General features: G+C 36.9%; 6 protein-coding genes across 12 annotated transcripts; 5 read left to right on the top strand and 1 right to left on the bottom strand.

Annotated features, from left to right (window-relative positions):
• Window positions 1-20: 20 nt before the first annotated feature.
• On the top strand, window positions 21-1,637 carry AT1G78550 (2-oxoglutarate (2OG) and Fe(II)-dependent oxygenase superfamily protein). Of its 2 annotated transcripts, NM_106502.3 has the most exons (4): window positions 28-433; window positions 519-766; window positions 846-1,170; window positions 1,266-1,637. In NM_106502.3, the coding sequence occupies exons 1-4, from the start codon at window positions 179-181 to the stop codon at window positions 1,506-1,508; spliced, it is 1,071 nt and encodes a 356-aa protein (NP_177976.1). In that variant the 5' UTR covers window positions 28-178; the 3' UTR covers window positions 1,509-1,637. The 2 variants fall into 2 exon arrangements, with proteins under 2 accessions (NP_001321984.1, NP_177976.1); NM_001334831.1 differs by having other exon boundaries at window positions 21-766; window positions 1,266-1,615.
• Window positions 1,638-1,663: 26 nt separating this feature from the next.
• Window positions 1,664-5,555, top strand: SHB (SH2 domain protein B). Of its 3 annotated transcripts, none has more exons than NM_106501.5 (11): window positions 1,664-2,123; window positions 2,554-2,745; window positions 2,828-3,037; window positions 3,145-3,219; window positions 3,303-3,380; window positions 3,480-3,641; window positions 3,787-4,089; window positions 4,174-4,403; window positions 4,516-5,016; window positions 5,106-5,183; window positions 5,277-5,555. In NM_106501.5, exons 1-11 carry the CDS (start codon window positions 1,965-1,967, stop codon window positions 5,293-5,295), a joined length of 2,007 nt encoding a protein of 668 aa, NP_177975.3. In that variant the 5' UTR covers window positions 1,664-1,964; the 3' UTR covers window positions 5,296-5,555. The 3 variants fall into 3 exon arrangements, with proteins under 3 accessions (NP_177975.3, NP_001322353.1, NP_001185427.1); NM_001198498.1 differs by having other exon boundaries at window positions 1,762-2,123; window positions 5,242-5,528; NM_001334830.1 differs by having other exon boundaries at window positions 4,516-5,183; window positions 5,277-5,543.
• Window positions 5,556-5,673: 118 nt separating this feature from the next.
• AT1G78530 (Protein kinase superfamily protein) lies at window positions 5,674-7,453 on the top strand. Of its 2 annotated transcripts, NM_106500.3 has the most exons (5): window positions 5,674-5,993; window positions 6,076-6,423; window positions 6,505-6,747; window positions 6,836-6,969; window positions 7,059-7,453. In NM_106500.3, exons 1-5 carry the CDS (start codon window positions 5,858-5,860, stop codon window positions 7,263-7,265), a joined length of 1,068 nt encoding a protein of 355 aa, NP_177974.1. In that variant the 5' UTR covers window positions 5,674-5,857; the 3' UTR covers window positions 7,266-7,453. The 2 variants fall into 2 exon arrangements, with proteins under 2 accessions (NP_177974.1, NP_001320881.1); NM_001334829.1 differs by having other exon boundaries at window positions 6,836-7,453.
• A 373-nt stretch (window positions 7,454-7,826) lies between these two features.
• AT1G78520 (Carbohydrate-binding X8 domain superfamily protein) lies at window positions 7,827-8,733 on the top strand. Its single transcript, NM_106499.5, has 4 exons — window positions 7,827-7,937; window positions 8,038-8,066; window positions 8,150-8,387; window positions 8,538-8,733. Exons 1-4 carry the CDS (start codon window positions 7,883-7,885, stop codon window positions 8,561-8,563), a joined length of 348 nt encoding a protein of 115 aa, NP_177973.4. The 5' UTR covers window positions 7,827-7,882; the 3' UTR covers window positions 8,564-8,733.
• Window positions 8,734-9,056: 323 nt separating this feature from the next.
• Window positions 9,057-11,479, top strand: SPS1 (solanesyl diphosphate synthase 1). Of its 2 annotated transcripts, none has more exons than NM_106498.4 (6): window positions 9,057-9,562; window positions 9,717-9,841; window positions 9,935-10,062; window positions 10,167-10,270; window positions 10,355-10,482; window positions 10,581-11,479. In NM_106498.4, the coding sequence occupies exons 1-6, from the start codon at window positions 9,376-9,378 to the stop codon at window positions 11,127-11,129; spliced, it is 1,221 nt and encodes a 406-aa protein (NP_177972.2). In that variant the 5' UTR covers window positions 9,057-9,375; the 3' UTR covers window positions 11,130-11,479. The 2 variants fall into 2 exon arrangements, with proteins under 2 accessions (NP_177972.2, NP_001077840.1); NM_001084371.1 differs by having other exon boundaries at window positions 9,122-9,566; window positions 10,581-11,254.
• Window positions 11,335-15,072, bottom strand: AT1G78500 (Terpenoid cyclases family protein; the record flags this gene model as incomplete). 2 transcript variants are annotated; one of them, NM_001334828.1, is made up of 15 exons in its annotated part: window positions 11,335-11,478; window positions 11,553-12,039; window positions 12,129-12,175; window positions 12,247-12,303; window positions 12,379-12,477; window positions 12,579-12,833; window positions 12,921-13,034; window positions 13,114-13,305; window positions 13,376-13,542; window positions 13,655-13,739; window positions 13,846-14,049; window positions 14,172-14,261; window positions 14,359-14,544; window positions 14,690-14,905; window positions 15,000-15,072. In NM_001334828.1, 14 exons carry the CDS (start codon window positions 14,891-14,893, stop codon window positions 11,362-11,364), a joined length of 2,304 nt encoding a protein of 767 aa, NP_001322480.1. The 2 variants fall into 2 exon arrangements, with proteins under 2 accessions (NP_001322480.1, NP_177971.1); NM_106497.1 differs by lacking the exon at window positions 15,000-15,072 and having other exon boundaries at window positions 11,362-11,478; window positions 14,690-14,893.
• Between the last annotated feature and the right edge of the window lie 641 nt (window positions 15,073-15,713).

Here is a 15,713-nt window from a genome sequence, read left to right as displayed (position 1 = left end):
TAGTCTTGGTCGCAGAGGATAAAAGACGTTTTAAGTCGTCTTCTCCAAATCGATTTTCTTTCACCTTTCTCTCTGATTTCAATTTCAATTTTTGTTCGTTTTTTTCTTCCGGAAAATTGGTTGTTGGGTGGATCAAAGCTTACGAGATTTGTACTTTTGTTCTGGTGCTACAAGTCCAATGGAGGCGGAAGGAGAAAAACAGTGGAGTTCTCTCATAGTACCTTTTGTTCTAGAGATAGTGAAAGAGAAGAACTTCACAACTATTCCTCCGAGGTATGTTCGGGTTGATCAAGAAAAAACTGAGATCTTAAATGATTCTAGTCTTAGTTCTGAGATTCCAGTCATCGACATGACACGGTTGTGTTCTGTTTCCGCCATGGATTCCGAGCTCAAGAAGCTGGATTTCGCTTGCCAAGATTGGGGATTTTTTCAAGTTAGTCTCTTTACACACCTTGAATCTTTGTGTTTCTCGTAAAACGTGACTTCTGTTTTTGAAAATGCTCTCTTGCTGGTTACAGTTGGTAAACCATGGAATAGACTCGTCTTTCTTGGAAAAACTAGAGACAGAAGTTCAAGAATTCTTCAATCTCCCTATGAAAGAGAAGCAGAAGTTGTGGCAGAGAAGTGGTGAATTTGAAGGATTTGGACAAGTGAACATTGTCTCGGAGAATCAGAAACTCGATTGGGGAGACATGTTTATCCTCACCACTGAACCAATTCGATCACGTAAATCTCACTTGTTCTCCAAATTACCTCCTCCTTTCAGGTACGAGTCTTGTTGTAGTTGTGTGATTACGAATTAGTCTCTAACAACTGTAAACTGAAAAATCCGTTTTTGTTTTCAGAGAAACTTTAGAGACTTACTCCTCTGAAGTGAAGAGCATAGCTAAGATTCTGTTTGCGAAAATGGCGAGTGTTCTAGAGATCAAACACGAAGAAATGGAAGATTTGTTTGATGATGTTTGGCAATCTATCAAGATTAATTACTACCCGCCATGTCCACAGCCAGATCAAGTTATGGGTTTGACTCAACATTCAGACGCTGCAGGTCTCACAATACTCTTACAGGTGAATCAAGTGGAAGGACTTCAGATCAAGAAAGACGGCAAGTGGGTTGTCGTAAAACCTCTTCGAGATGCTTTAGTTGTTAATGTTGGCGAAATCTTAGAGGTAAGAGAGATTACTAGAAACCTCTTCCCATTTCTATGAAGAAGTTTTTGCTACTGCATTCTTCTGATGTGAGTGTTTTGTTTGCTATTGTAAAGATCATAACAAACGGGAGATATCGAAGCATCGAGCATAGAGCGGTGGTGAATTCAGAGAAAGAGAGGTTATCGGTTGCGATGTTTCATAGTCCCGGAAAGGAGACAATCATTCGTCCTGCGAAAAGCCTTGTAGATAGGCAGAAGCAATGTTTGTTCAAAAGTATGAGCACACAAGAGTACTTTGATGCCTTCTTTACTCAAAAACTCAATGGGAAATCTCACCTTGATCTTATGCGTATTTAAGGAAAAAGACTCTCATAAAACATGTTTCTTCGTAATTTTGTAATTAAGAGAAATCTTTCATCTTGCTTCTTGTCATTAAAGACATTAATACACACGCTTTAATTAAGGCAGTTAATGAAGAAAAGTAAGAAGAACAAAAAGAGGTGTAGGGATTGGCTGACTATTGGGCTTTTCTATGGACGCGAAGCAGCAGATTATAGCACTCCTCTCTCCCCACAAAACACAACTCAGTAAACCACCGGAAGACGATACGAACCGTTATATTAACAGCCGTCGACGAAGTTCACAAGACGCGACGCCGGAGAGAAAAAGTCGAGGGATCAACACTTTCGACGATTTTTCATTTCTCTTTTTAACTAATCGATAGGTCTGTAGTTGTAACCAGCAAAAAAAGAGAGGGTTTTCTTGGTTTATAAGGGTTTCGTATACAAAGTCGAGTTTTTTTGGGGTGAAGTAATGGCGAGTGCAGCTACAATTGAGACGGAGAAATACTCCTTATTAGAAGATTTTAATGTTGATGTTGAAGTAGACGATGAAGAATACGAAAGTTTCTCCCTTTGTTTCTGGGTTTATCTTCTTAATTCCACCACATTCCCATCTACCATCATTAGACAGGTGATTTTCCCCAGAATCCAATCAAAGCTTCTTTTTATTGTTTCTCATGGTGTTTGCTGAAATGTTCCTTCTTTATTCATCGGACTTGGTTTGTTTCTCTCTTAGTTCTGTAACTTGTTTGATTCTCCTATAGTCCTGTGTACTAAATTTACAAACTTTTTGACTTTGGTGTGATTTATCGTCCTCGATTGTTTGTATCTGTGACAAAGAAATGAAATTTGAGTTGGTTGTGAGGTATTCGAGTAAAGTTTTGAAAGCCCAGTTCTCTGTTTTATTGTTTATATAGAGATTTAGTTGGAAATAGGATTGGTTCACTTTGTTCTTTATCTCTGATTTAATGTAGATGTTGTTGAATTAGGATTTTTCGCCAGAGTTTTCAATCTCTTGTATAAGCAAGTAGTTCCATGATCAAGTGGTTTGTCTTTAACAGGTTCACTCAGACATGAGTGTTAGTGCACCTTTCCTTGTGCTAGATGAAAACAAGAAGATGATGCTTTTGCCATTGACTCTCCTTCACAAGGAAGCTCCTGATCCTGTAGACACTTCTTCCTGGACACAAGTTCCTAGCGTTTCTACAAAATCCAAGTTTCCTCTTGAAAAATGGGTTCATGTGGGTTGTGAGGTACGGTTTCCTCTATTTTCTCAGGAAAATGCAAGATCCTATGTTTCCATTTTCAGATGGCTGATTCTGCTGTTTTTCTCAGGTTTCTAGAAATTTTATGAGGCTTTTTATTGATGGAAATATGGAAGGAGAGCAGTTCGTGACTTCTTTGCTGACAAAGAACGCCTATCCCGAGTGTCCTCGAAAGATATCGCTATTTAGTGTTGGCGGAGATGGTTATAGCGTACAAGGTTTCATCCAATGTGCAGAAGTCTTACCTGCTAGTGATCACGTGGAGCATCATTATATGAAGGTCTTCTGCTTAGTGCTTAACTCTTGCCCTTATTTTCCTTTAAAACAGTCTTGTTCTGTGCTTGTTTATTTCCATTATTCTTAAGGTTTCTTTTCTATTTTTTCCAGGACCCACCTCTAATGTTATCTGTCAATAAATCATCCTCATCGGGGATCAAATTAGATGATTGTGGTGTTTGGCAGGTCAAACTTTCTATAGCTCATTAGAAATTTTCCTAGCATCGATTTACATTTCCGCAGTCAACACTTATTTTCTTGCTCTATAGGCATCTTGCAAGGAGATGTTTTCCTTGGATGTTCTTTTATCCAATGCCATTGGCCAGCCTGTGCACAAGGATGTGGAGGTTCATTTCTCTTACAATTTCTCATCACTTTTGGCACTAAGTTGCCTGCTTTTTTAGTTTGGAAAATCATTGATTACATGGTTGGGTTTAAAATGCAAGGTTGTTGCATCACTACTGTATGCCGATACACTTCCGGAGGCCAAGATGGGTGAAGCTGAGGCTCCTCTTTTGATAAGAGATGAAGGAGTTCAATTCTCATCTGATGATAGACCGATCAAACTATTAAATGGACGCTCATCCTTTAAGCTAAAGATCTCTCAGGTAAAAATAACATTGTTACTATATTATTTATCTTTGTATTGCTTCTCTCCGACCACTTTTTGTGGAAAAGTCTGACCATTTAGGTTACAATTTTTTCGCTTTTTCTGAAATCTGTAAAGAATTGTTGTTAAATATTTGTTTCCAGCTTTCCTCCAATAGTGATGACAGATTGTTCTGGATTAAATTTGGAATACGAAATGCTAAAGATTATCCTTTCCTTCAAGCTGTTTCCAATCCAATCCGTTGCATTTCGGTCAGTCCTGAAGTCCAGCCAGTTTCAGTTACTCCGAAAAGGTTGACCAATATTGACCATCTATCAAGTACCGAATCCCCGGATCTTCTACAGAACACTTCGTCAGTTAAACGAATCAGGTTGGGAAAAGAAAGTGTTTCTGGAAGCGAGGAATCATATCAACAATGCAACTCTCATCCTCAAACCTCGAGACAGGTATATAGTGAATCACTTTTTTATAAAAATTTTGGTTACATATCTTATAACTTTTACCGTTTCTGCATTGTTTGCTGTGAGAAGTTTGAGAACGGAAATGGCATGAGATTGCACGAAGAAGATAACTCCTCAATTGATTCAGAGAACTCGGAAATGAGATACACAATCTCAGATTCCACCATCTTTAAGTACTGCCTTGGAAACTTAATCGACAAAGCTCTACTTCTAAAGGAAATCACAAACAACTCATCAGACGATGAAGTTTTGGAATTTGCAAATCAGGTTTCTCTGTACTCTGGATGTTCACACCATAGGTAATTTGAACCTAACGGTCATATGCTTACCAGAGAAGAAAACTAAGAAAGAATCTTTATTGTGATATACTGATATTGTGAAATGAAGTTTGTTTTTTCTTCGAAATTTCAGCTATCAAATCAACATGGCAAGAGAGCTAATAGCAGAAGGAACAAATGCATGGATATTGATATCTCGGAACAATCAACATGTTCATTGGGATAATGTGGTCTATGAGATTGAAGAACATTTCATGAGGATTTCAAAATGCAGCAGTAGATCTCTCACCCACCAGGATTTTGAGCTTCTAAGGAGAATATCAGGATGCTACGAGTACATAACTCAGGAGAATTTTGAGAAAATGTGGTGTTGGTTGTTCCCTGTTGCTTACTCCATATCCCGGGGCTTGATAAACGGAATGTGGCGTTCTTCATCGCCTAAATGGATTGAAGGATTCATCACCAAGGAAGAAGCTGAACATTCGCTTCAAGGCCAAGAACCAGGAACCTTCATACTACGTTTCCCTATTTCAAGAACTTGGCCTCACCCTGATGCTGGTAGTTTGGTTGTGACTTATGTCGGTCATGATTTCGCTCTTCATCATAAGCAACTCAAGATCGATAACATCTGCGAGTAGACTTCTCTCTATTTTATCCTCATCCCTAAACAAAATCGTCTTGTTTCATGAAATGTCTGATTCAAATAACATTTATTATCTGCAGAAGTAGTGAAAGGTACATGGATGCAAAACCGCTGCAGGATATGTTGTTGGCTGAACCTGAGCTCTCTCGGTTAGGAAGGTGAGAATGGTTCTTTGTTGTGTTAGACCAAAATATAAAACCGAATTTCGAGACTGAGAAACGTTGTTTTACTTTGGATTTTTGTTTGTGCAGGATCAAAAGAAGCCACTGAATGTTATGCATTTTCCAATATACAGACACTAAATCTCTCTTACAGTTAGTAAATTTTGTATAAGCTAAGAGGGCTTAGCTAAATCAGTCTCAAATTAATGTAAAAATCACAATTTGCAAGGATTTTTTGAATAATTGTTCATCTTCTTTTAGATGTTGAGGCTCAAAAGTTGTAAAATCTTGCAATATTACTGATCTTCTTATACATGTTGAGTATAAAGTCAACGACAAAAACTAGGTAGTAGCTGGTAAGATACCCACTTCACGAGTTCTTTTATTACAATTTTTTCATAAAGTGTTACTTCTCCATTTAATAATTTCAACAAAAAGCGGATGAATTTTTATGTATAAACTCATTTTTCATTTCATACGTAATAATAATATATGAACTGTTTTCTTATGTGGCCTGTCCAATTGTTGGTGAGGATGAAAAAAAGTTGTAAACCTACTTTCTTTTTCTATCTATCTCCGTTTTCACGTAACCAACTTCTTTGTCTTCTCTTCTTTTTCAAATCAAGATAATGAAATAAGGAAACAAAAGTTTACAAGTTTTCAGAAAAACAATGGCTAATGCAAAGGAAACAACGTTTTATATAACAATCTCTGTGGTTGCTTTTGTCATTGGCAAAATCGTAATCGCTCTTCTTTTCTACAAGAGATGGAAGAGAAAGCACACAATTCATGAAAATGGATTTCCAGGTATTAAACTAGCTTTATCTATGCTACTATGTGAAATAATCATTTCTCTAATGTTTTAATTTTGTGTTTTACAATTTTGCAGTCAAAGGAGGAGGAAAAATGGTGATGTTTAGATCTCAATTACTTAACTCTGTTTCCTCCGACATGTTTATGAAGAAGACACATAAACTAAGCAACAAAGACATTCTTGGTTCTGGAGGATTTGGAACTGTGTACAGATTAGTCATTGATGATTCAACTACTTTTGCTGTGAAGAGGCTAAACAGAGGAACTTCTGAGAGAGACAGAGGGTTTCATAGAGAGTTAGAAGCAATGGCTGATATAAAACACAGAAACATTGTAACTCTTCATGGCTACTTTACTTCTCCACATTACAATCTTCTCATCTATGAGCTCATGCCTAATGGGAGCTTGGATTCTTTTCTACACGGTACACATAAAACAGAGCATTAAGCACAAAACGTGTATTTGAGTGGTTTCTTTAGCCACAAGTTTTTTTTGTTATTTGCAGGAAGAAAAGCTTTGGATTGGGCGTCGAGATATAGAATCGCAGTAGGAGCGGCTAGAGGGATTTCGTACCTTCACCATGATTGCATTCCTCACATTATCCATAGAGACATCAAATCTAGCAACATACTTCTTGATCACAACATGGAAGCTAGGGTTTCTGATTTCGGTTTAGCCACTTTGATGGAGCCAGACAAGACTCATGTTTCGACTTTTGTGGCTGGAACATTCGGATATTTAGCTCCTGGTTGGTACACAACTGATAGATTCAAATATATAAACCAAAATTTGGATTGCATTTCGATTTTGTTCATGTTTGTTTTTGTTATAAACAGAGTATTTCGATACTGGAAAAGCGACAATGAAAGGAGATGTTTACAGTTTCGGAGTTGTTCTGTTGGAGCTTTTAACTGGAAGAAAACCAACAGATGACGAGTTTTTCGAAGAAGGAACAAAGCTTGTTACTTGGGTATAAAGTTATCTATCTATTTTCCTTGTATAAGTTATTAATCTTGTTTGGTTTCAAGCGACGTCGTTGTGGTGTGTAATTGTATACAGGTTAAAGGAGTGGTAAGAGACCAAAGAGAAGAGGTGGTGATAGATAACCGATTAAGAGGATCATCGGTTCAAGAGAATGAAGAGATGAACGATGTGTTTGGTATAGCGATGATGTGTCTTGAACCCGAACCAGCAATTAGACCAGCCATGACTGAGGTTGTCAAATTGCTCGAATACATCAAACTTTCCACACGTTCCTCTTTTTGATGTTTCTCTTGTCAAGAAAAATAATCAAATTCAGTTCCAAAATAAAGTTTTGCTGAAGAAAAAGATTTCGAGATCTGCTTCTTTGAAAAGCTAAATTGTAATTTAATACTCCATATTAGTATAGTAAAGATTATTTATAATTGATTTGTTTTAGTATGGAATAAAGGATTATTACACACAAAAAAGCCTTATATCAACTATTCTTTTTTAAGATTCTCGTACAAAGTGGGCATTGGATCTTTAATTTTTCCCTAATTTACAGCTCAGCTCACGTTTTGATGTCTTGTTATTTGATCCCAAATGTTCTCACTACTACATTAAACCTTTTGAAGCAATTAGCAACCTTTTTTTTTTGTTACTTAGCAAAACCAAACCAAACATTACGTTTATATAACGACACTTTTGCTAAAACGGTTACTTTTCCTAGAAGCAATTTGCTGGATTATTCACCTCAAAATCCTAAAAACATTAATTAGCATTAGATATCTAAAAAAAGTGAAATACAAATCTTTGTTTCTTTTTAAATTGTTTTATTTTATAAAATTGATTCACTTGCTCATCATTTATATACACCAAAGAGTGTAGAAGAGTTCTCTCACTCAAACAAAAATCAAACAATGGCTAAAGCATGGATCTGCCTTTCCTTCCTCATCTTCCTCTACCTTGTCTCAGGTATATAAATTACCAGTTTACCACTAATCAGCCATCCTAGTTTAATTAATTTAATAATCCTAATTAACAGTATCATCCTCATGTTCTTTCCTTTTAACAGAACGAAACTTCATCAACGTCAACGCAGAGGTATTTGCTTAGACCAACTATCAAATTGCTATCTGATTTTTTTTTCTTACTCAATGAGTTTTTGTTCTAAGTTGTTGTTATAGACCAAGACTTGGTGTGTGGCTAAACCTTCTTCCGATCAAGTAGCACTTCAAGATAACATAAACTTCGCATGTTCTCATGTTGATTGTCGTGTTCTTTTGAGTGGATGTCCATGTTACTCCCCTAGTAACCTCATCAACCATGCATCTATCGCCATGAATCTTTATTACCAAGCCAATGGAAGAAACTATTGGAACTGCAATTTCAAGAACTCCGGACTCATTACCATAACTAATCCGAGTGAGTTTGCTCTTTCTCTTTAATTATGCTATCGAAAAACACTTCTCTATCTATATATAGAGAGAAGTGGTTTTAAAGGTAATTTCATTTTTACCTTTAAGTATCTGGTTAATTATATTAAAGGTAATTTCATTTTTTCTATATGTGTAGGCTATGGAAACTGCTACTATGAATAAACATGAGCAAGAAAGGAAAAAAAAAAACCATATTTCTTACAAGCAAACAGAAGAGGAATGTGTTTTCTTGTTGTTGCAATGTTTATGAGTTATAATTTAAATTTCCAAAGTTCGCAGATTTTGATTAATCAAATTTGATAACATAAAAGCAAAAAAGAAAGTATCCAACACTTATCAAAATTTGATCACAATTATTCCATCTCATTTTCAGTAATGACCCTTATTACGTACTGACCGTAAACATAGAACTTACCGTAATTAAGCTTTTAAAATTGAATTCTTCACCACATGAACATTTGGAAATATGTAGAACAACGTAACGTTTTCTTTTCTTTTTTCTTTGGTGTCAGAAACTAACGCATTTCTAAAGATTTTTTTTTTTTATAAAGGTAACGTATTTCGATATACTCGAATGTTAGTATGTTAAACCATTGGATAAATGACACGTGGTGAAATCTTAGCCTCAAGATTAGATAAGCGTAGACTAATCAATCGTTTCCCTCTTCTCCTTGGTATTGAACAAAAACACAGTCGTCACTTTCGTGCCTCCCGAATGATCTCATGTGGGCTTGTCTCGTCCACCCAACAAACTATAGAAAAAAAACTCGATCGGCTGATACTTAATCACCCACTTGATTTTGTATTTTTGTACCTTTTTTTGTTGTAATTTTTCCATACACCCAATTTCCCGTGGAAGAAAAGGAGTCAGCTTTTTCGTTTGCTTTAAAGCTTGAATCTTTACATAGTTCCAGTTACTTTCTATAGAGCTTCATAATCCCTAGTTGCCCAAAAGGATTCTGGGTTTTGTGAGAATGATGACGTCATGTCGGAATATAGATTTAGGTACGATGATGATGGCATGTGGTTGTGGCCGTCGTCAGTTTCCTTCATTAGCGAAGACTGTTTGTAAGTTTACTAGCAGCAATAGAAGCTATGGCGGTCTGGTGGGGAGTTGCAAAGCGGTGCCAACGAAATCAAAGGAGATCTCTTTGCTCAATGGTATGTATGATTCTCACTTAAAGTCTTAAACTTTTTGTTTTATGTGATTAGATATTTGATTTAGTTTTTAAGTGTTCGTGAACCTTGTTCTACAATAGTTACAGATTTTTAAGAATCACTGGAGTTTATGCTTATTGCCTCATGAGAATTGTAGGTATTGGTCAATCTCAAACAGTGAGTTTTGATTTGAAACAAGAGTCAAAACAGCCTATTTCGTTGGTGACTCTGTTTGAGCTAGTAGCTGTTGATCTGCAGACTTTGAATGACAATCTTTTATCGGTTAGTGTTTCTTATAAACTCTTTCTGGCACTGTCTTTGTCTATCCTGTGTTTGAAGTTTCACTAGGGGATCTAACAAAGTGGTTCTTTATAGATTGTTGGTGCGGAAAATCCGGTTTTGATATCTGCGGCTGAGCAGATTTTCGGAGCTGGTGGTAAAAGAATGAGACCGGGTTTGGTATTCCTTGTATCACATGCCACGGCGGAATTAGCAGGCCTAAAGTGAGTAGTCTAAAGACTTTACTTTATTTTGTTGGTATTCCTTTCATTCAGTTGGGTATCCATCTTTTATCACAAAATGATCATATTCAGATGTCTTGATGCAGGGAACTAACAACAGAACACCGGCGTTTGGCTGAGATCATCGAGATGATACACACTGCAAGCTTGATACACGACGATGTGTTAGACGAGAGTGACATGCGAAGAGGTGAGTTTTGTTAATAGTTATGAGATTCATCTATTTTTGTCATAAAATTGTTTGGTTTGGTTTAAACTCTGTGTATAATTGCAGGAAAGGAAACAGTTCATGAGCTTTTCGGCACAAGAGTAGCGGTGCTAGCTGGAGATTTCATGTTTGCTCAAGCGTCATGGTACTTAGCAAATCTCGAGAATCTTGAAGTTATTAAGCTCATCAGTCAGGTACTTAGTTACTCTTACATTGTTTTTCTATGAGGTTGAGCTATGAATCTCATTTCGTTGAATAATGCTGTGCCTCAAACTTTTTTTCATGTTTTCAGGTGATCAAAGACTTTGCAAGCGGAGAGATAAAGCAGGCGTCCAGCTTATTTGACTGCGACACCAAGCTCGACGAGTACTTACTCAAAAGTTTCTACAAGACAGCCTCTTTAGTGGCTGCGAGCACCAAAGGAGCTGCCATTTTCAGCAGAGTTGAGCCTGATGTGACAGAACAAATGTACGAGTTTGGGAAGAATCTCGGTCTCTCTTTCCAGATAGTTGATGATATTTTGGATTTCACTCAGTCGACAGAGCAGCTCGGGAAGCCAGCAGGGAGTGATTTGGCTAAAGGTAACTTAACAGCACCTGTGATTTTCGCTCTGGAGAGGGAGCCAAGGCTAAGAGAGATCATTGAGTCAGAGTTTTGTGAGGCGGGTTCTCTGGAAGAAGCGATTGAAGCGGTGACAAAAGGTGGGGGGATTAAGAGAGCACAAGAATTGGCTAGGGAGAAAGCTGATGACGCTATAAAGAATCTACAGTGTCTACCTCGAAGTGGCTTCAGGTCGGCTCTAGAAGATATGGTGTTGTATAACCTCGAAAGAATTGATTAGCTTTCCAAAAGAAGTTGGAAACACTGAGACATGCTTATAGACTTATAGTACAGTAAAACACACACAAAAGAGGAATGATTGTAACTCCTATTTCAAAAGTAATAACACATGATTTCGATTTTTGGAAAGATCTTTTGACTGATAATCAGCAATTAGCAGAAAATGACAAGTGTTGAAGTCATTACTACAGTAGCAAGAGTGTTTCATAGAATAAGCTTTGGATGCGAAGTCTTCAACAGAGGGGCACGCGCAGCGCCTTTGTGTAGTATGTGAGTGCCCAAAGAGTGAAAATGTTTCTATAGGTTGCATAATGGACCATCACGTTCATCTTGAACACTCCCATTATTTCCTGCATTTTGTGGTATATAGAGTTATCTTGTATCAGATTGAAGCGCAAGTTGGAGAAAGAAAAATGACAATTACCTCTTGCGGAAAATCGCCATTATCCAACTGAGAATTGATCAACACTTTAGCTGCGCGATGAACAGGCAAAGGGTCTCTCTCCATCTGACCACCCATAATAAGAACCATCAATGCTTGTCCAGTATTCACCACATTGGTTCTGTTTCCCTCTAGAAGTGTATATTTCTTGTTGGGGCAAGAGAGATAACTCTCACCCCAACCGCCTTCAACGTTTTGTGTCTCCAGAATGAACTGAACCGCTTTACGAATCGGCTCACAGTTCTGGTACGTCTTGCCTGCAGCCACTAGACCCCTTACCGCGAAAAAGGTTCCATACATGAAACACACACCCCAGTTTCCGTACCACGAACCATCGGGCATTTGAAAGCTTTCTATGTATTTGACAGCATTCTTGATAAACTTTTCAACCTCTTCCCTTCTGTGCTCCGGAAACTCCTTCAAGAACCGAGCCAATGCCACTATCGCTGACCCCGTACATTCTACATACCTAAACAAAGCTCCATATATTCCATAGTATAAATCATTCATTTTTCAAAAGAAAAGAAAACAAAAAAATTGATGTGGTAAAGATAGTACTCATGCTCGACGATTGTGTCTTCCATAAACTCCACTGGACTAAGCCACTGAAATTTATTTTGAGCCATTAGTATTACACTAAAAAACACAAACTAGTAAGACAAATTAAAATAACTACCTCTAACCATGTTCTTCCACGAGCTGCCTCCCACACTGTTATACCTCCATTTTTGCTCTGTTAAAATTTTGTAACAAATTAATATCACTAATCACTAGCCGTTGTGGAGTTTTGGTTATAAAATTATAATACCTGAAAATAGAGAAGTAAATTAACGGCATCATAGAGCCTCTCTACATCCATTTTCTCGCCAATCAACTCCGATGGCATGCTTCCAAAGACAAGGCAACACTGGCCAGCCAAGTGTAAACCGCGTTTAATCCTCAAATGTTAGTTGATTGATGGTAAAAGGGTACTTTAATTAAAAAACTAATAACCATTGGAGTCAGAACCTCTAAACTCTCAGCAGTACAATCCGAAACAGGCCATCCTTGGTCTTGGTCCGAAAATGTCCATCCTCCTTTCGCAATGTCTTTCAACATTTTTCTATGGTCACCAGGAGGATTTTGTGTAAGCTGAGATTTATTCAAGAAACTGTATCCTTTGATTAACGTTGATCTAATCTCATCATCATCGTCATCAACATCTTGATAAGCTAACATGACTTGAAGTGAGAATGCTGTATCCCACAGTTGGCTACCAAAAGACTGCACCAAATGACATTCTCTAATTTAAAAACTCAACATTTTCAAAACAGAGTAAAAAATATATATACTCTTTAGTTTATGACTAACTTGGATTTTCAGACCATCCTCCCCAATCCATATGTAATCCGGGACTCGAGCAAGATGTTTCTTAAAATAATCACCGTCGGGGTCTTCTACCCAACAAGCAAGCATATGAAACGGCTATATATCAAAAATCAAAGAACAGTGTTATAGTACTAGTTATGATTTGTACTAATACGGTATATTGAGGAAATTTTACCTTAGGCACACATCCACCGGTAAAGTAACGGCTGGCTTCATCTTGATAATGAAGAAGTTCCATTGTGGTTCGAAGAGCTTTTTGCCTGATAAGCTTGTTGCAAGGCCATCGATTCAGGATATTCTCTGACAATATATGAACACATTTCCAAAACATTTCTTGTAAAAATGACTGTGGATAGTAGAGATCTTCCTGCATCATGTCATTTATTATTATTATTATGTGATACTTCATTGGTCTCATGTACTTTTCAACTTTTTACCTTTGCGCACTGATTGCGAGCTTGACTCCATAAGATTTTGTCATAAGGTTGAGGATAAAGCTCTTCCCGAAGCTGTAAAATGAGAGGTGTTGGTGTAGCTACAAATTTCTTACCATACAAGTATGACACTCCCATAAAAATGTCCCGGAAATAAATCCATAGAGTACCTGTTAACAAACATGTTGATTAGAGACATGCTTGGACCGATCATATATATACTCCAGTAAGCAAATATAACAAAACCATAACAATTTATAGAATAGAATGTGGAAGTGGAACCTCCGTTGAAGGGCGAAAAAGTAGGGAGCATCCACACCTCAGGCGGTATTGGTTTGCAACCTGACCAATCATACACTCCAAGAATCTGATTGGCACAAAACAATCCATGATACAACTGAAAAAAAAAACTCCTCGAAAATAATAAGACTATTTTTTTTTCAATAAAATAAGTATTCCGCCATGCATAATACCGATAACCAAGCTTTTCCGATCAAGGGCGTATAAGTAGCACCACCGTGATCGAGGATCCACTTACGAGCCCTTGCACAACCACTTCCTTTAATATCATCAAGATCTGCTTCTACTCCCAGAATCCGTAGGCAAATGTAGTTGATGACTGTGCAGAACATAGCGCTTTGGCCTTCCACGTGTATTCCCCACCCACCATCTTCGTTCTATAAACCAAAATAATTATCCTCGTAGTTAACGTCAGAAAACTATCATAGTAAAGATCAGAGAGGGGCTTATCACTAAAAAGAAGCTATATGTGATCAAATGTGTTACATAATAAGTTCACCTGATGGTTGTACATGTAACGCAATAGTTCTTTGCGATGTTCCAAAGTCAAGATTTTCTCCAAATGTCCAGTGATGTACAAGCATATGACCTAAAAGTACCATATCATTACACTTTACATATATATTTAATGAATAGAAAACAAAAGAATAGTATAGTATTAGTAGAGAGAGTGAAGAATAGCTCACAAAGGGAGCTTCGAAGAACAAGCAACCAGAGTTTTCAGCAGGCCAATGTCCATCCTCAGCTTGCAATGCCTTGAAATAGAGTATCCCTCTTCTCAGTGCCGTCTTTGCGTCTTTGTACGTTATATTTTCCGCATCTCCTATCTCCACTCTCGGAATCTTCTGCTCGAACTTCTTCTCCCTCAGGAACTATTAAAATCCATCCAAACACACAAACTTATATTCAACCAAATGCAAGTTTTACTGCTGCAACTAACTAACATGGTAGTGTCTCCCAAGAGATCAAGTCCCGAACTTTCTCATTATCATCATGCATGTTAAAATTAAAGCTTACCTGCATTCGCCAAAGGAGATCAGCACTGATCTTGAAACGTGATCGGTTTATGGAGAAATTCTGACGAGCTTCATCGACCTCAGCGAGTTCCTCTGGAGAGCATGCATCGGCATCAAACTCCCAAGTCTGCCTTCCGGTGTAGTTGTTGGTGGTGAATAAGTGAGTCTCATCTCCGCCCTTAGCCCCGATCTTCAGCCTCCACATTTTGTATCAAACCTTTTAGAAAGTCAACAAGAACATGCATGTAAAACATTGGAGCACGTATAAATAATGCCATCATATTGTGTAAGGTTTCTGAACGCAAGCTCACACTGAGAAAGATGACACCTAGCATCCCTCTTCTAATATGTGTCTTTCCTCTCAAACTTCTATTAAATTTTATTATATATTAAAAAAATATCTTGAAACTATCAAGGAGATACATTTTTGCTTCTATCATTCTTTTTTTGAAAGAGATAACATTAAATCTTATATAATAAATAAAATAAAATTCAATTAAACTAATAGAAGTGCCTTTTCTTTGTGACATGTGCCTTTTCTCTCAAACTTTCATTAGATTTCATTATGGTATTATGATTAAAAAAAAAAAAATCTTAAACAAATATCTATGGGACATACTTTGTTTTCATCATATCGGAAAGGCATAACATTAAGCTAGACATAATTTTTGTCTATTTTTCTACTTATTTTCATTAAATTTTAAAATTAACATCTAACAAAATTTATAATAAATTAAATATTCTCTTTCCTAAAAAAAGTCATATATAATAATAATAAAAGTTATTTAAATCCATCAAATAAAGTAATAAATAGTGACTAAATCCATCAAATAAAGTAATAAATAGTGACTAAATCCATCAAATCCCTATGTCCAAACGTAAATCTATATGGAGTAATGTTTTTATTGTTTTCAAAACGTTTGGGTATATGTGCGCACTTGACCATAAATTAGTCCATTAATGCGATTTGCAATAACTCATAAATTTAGCGGAAAAAAAATATTACCAGTTTTATTTTATTTTTG

The sequence above is a fragment of the Arabidopsis thaliana genome (genome assembly GCF_000001735.4).
Source record: "Arabidopsis thaliana chromosome 1 sequence".
NCBI lineage: Eukaryota > Viridiplantae > Streptophyta > Magnoliopsida > Brassicales > Brassicaceae > Arabidopsis > Arabidopsis thaliana.
The sequence above is the reverse complement of the archived record's forward strand: the minus strand, read 5'-3'. Positions and strand labels throughout refer to the sequence as shown.

Excerpts from the sequence above, each read along its gene's own strand:
- AT1G78550 (NM_106502.3), top strand. The coding sequence starts at position 179 with ATGGAGGCGGAAGGAGAAAAACAGTGGAGTTCTCTCATAGTACCTTTT. Across the intron at positions 434-518 it reads AAGATTGGGGATTTTTTCAA|TTGGTAAACCATGGAATAGA; the intron begins GTTAGTCTCTTT and ends TGCTGGTTACAG. Across the intron at positions 1,171-1,265 it reads ATGTTGGCGAAATCTTAGAG|ATCATAACAAACGGGAGATA; the intron begins GTAAGAGAGATT and ends GCTATTGTAAAG.
- SHB (NM_001198498.1), top strand. The coding sequence starts at position 1,965 with ATGGCGAGTGCAGCTACAATTGAGACGGAGAAATACTCCTTATTAGAA. Across the intron at positions 3,381-3,479 it reads CTGTGCACAAGGATGTGGAG|GTTGTTGCATCACTACTGTA; the intron begins GTTCATTTCTCT and ends TTAAAATGCAAG. Across the intron at positions 5,017-5,105 it reads AAGATCGATAACATCTGCGA|AAGTAGTGAAAGGTACATGG; the intron begins GTAGACTTCTCT and ends TATTATCTGCAG.
- AT1G78530 (NM_106500.3), top strand. The coding sequence starts at position 5,858 with ATGGCTAATGCAAAGGAAACAACGTTTTATATAACAATCTCTGTGGTT. Across the intron at positions 5,994-6,075 it reads TCATGAAAATGGATTTCCAG|TCAAAGGAGGAGGAAAAATG; the intron begins GTATTAAACTAG and ends ACAATTTTGCAG. Across the intron at positions 6,970-7,058 it reads GAACAAAGCTTGTTACTTGG|GTTAAAGGAGTGGTAAGAGA; the intron begins GTATAAAGTTAT and ends AATTGTATACAG.
- AT1G78520 (NM_106499.5), top strand. The coding sequence starts at position 7,883 with ATGGCTAAAGCATGGATCTGCCTTTCCTTCCTCATCTTCCTCTACCTT. Across the intron at positions 7,938-8,037 it reads CTTCCTCTACCTTGTCTCAG|AACGAAACTTCATCAACGTC; the intron begins GTATATAAATTA and ends TCCTTTTAACAG. Across the intron at positions 8,388-8,537 it reads CATTACCATAACTAATCCGA|GCTATGGAAACTGCTACTAT; the intron begins GTGAGTTTGCTC and ends CTATATGTGTAG.
- SPS1 (NM_106498.4), top strand. The coding sequence starts at position 9,376 with ATGATGACGTCATGTCGGAATATAGATTTAGGTACGATGATGATGGCA. Across the intron at positions 9,563-9,716 it reads GGAGATCTCTTTGCTCAATG|GTATTGGTCAATCTCAAACA; the intron begins GTATGTATGATT and ends TGAGAATTGTAG. Across the intron at positions 10,063-10,166 it reads GCGGAATTAGCAGGCCTAAA|GGAACTAACAACAGAACACC; the intron begins GTGAGTAGTCTA and ends GTCTTGATGCAG.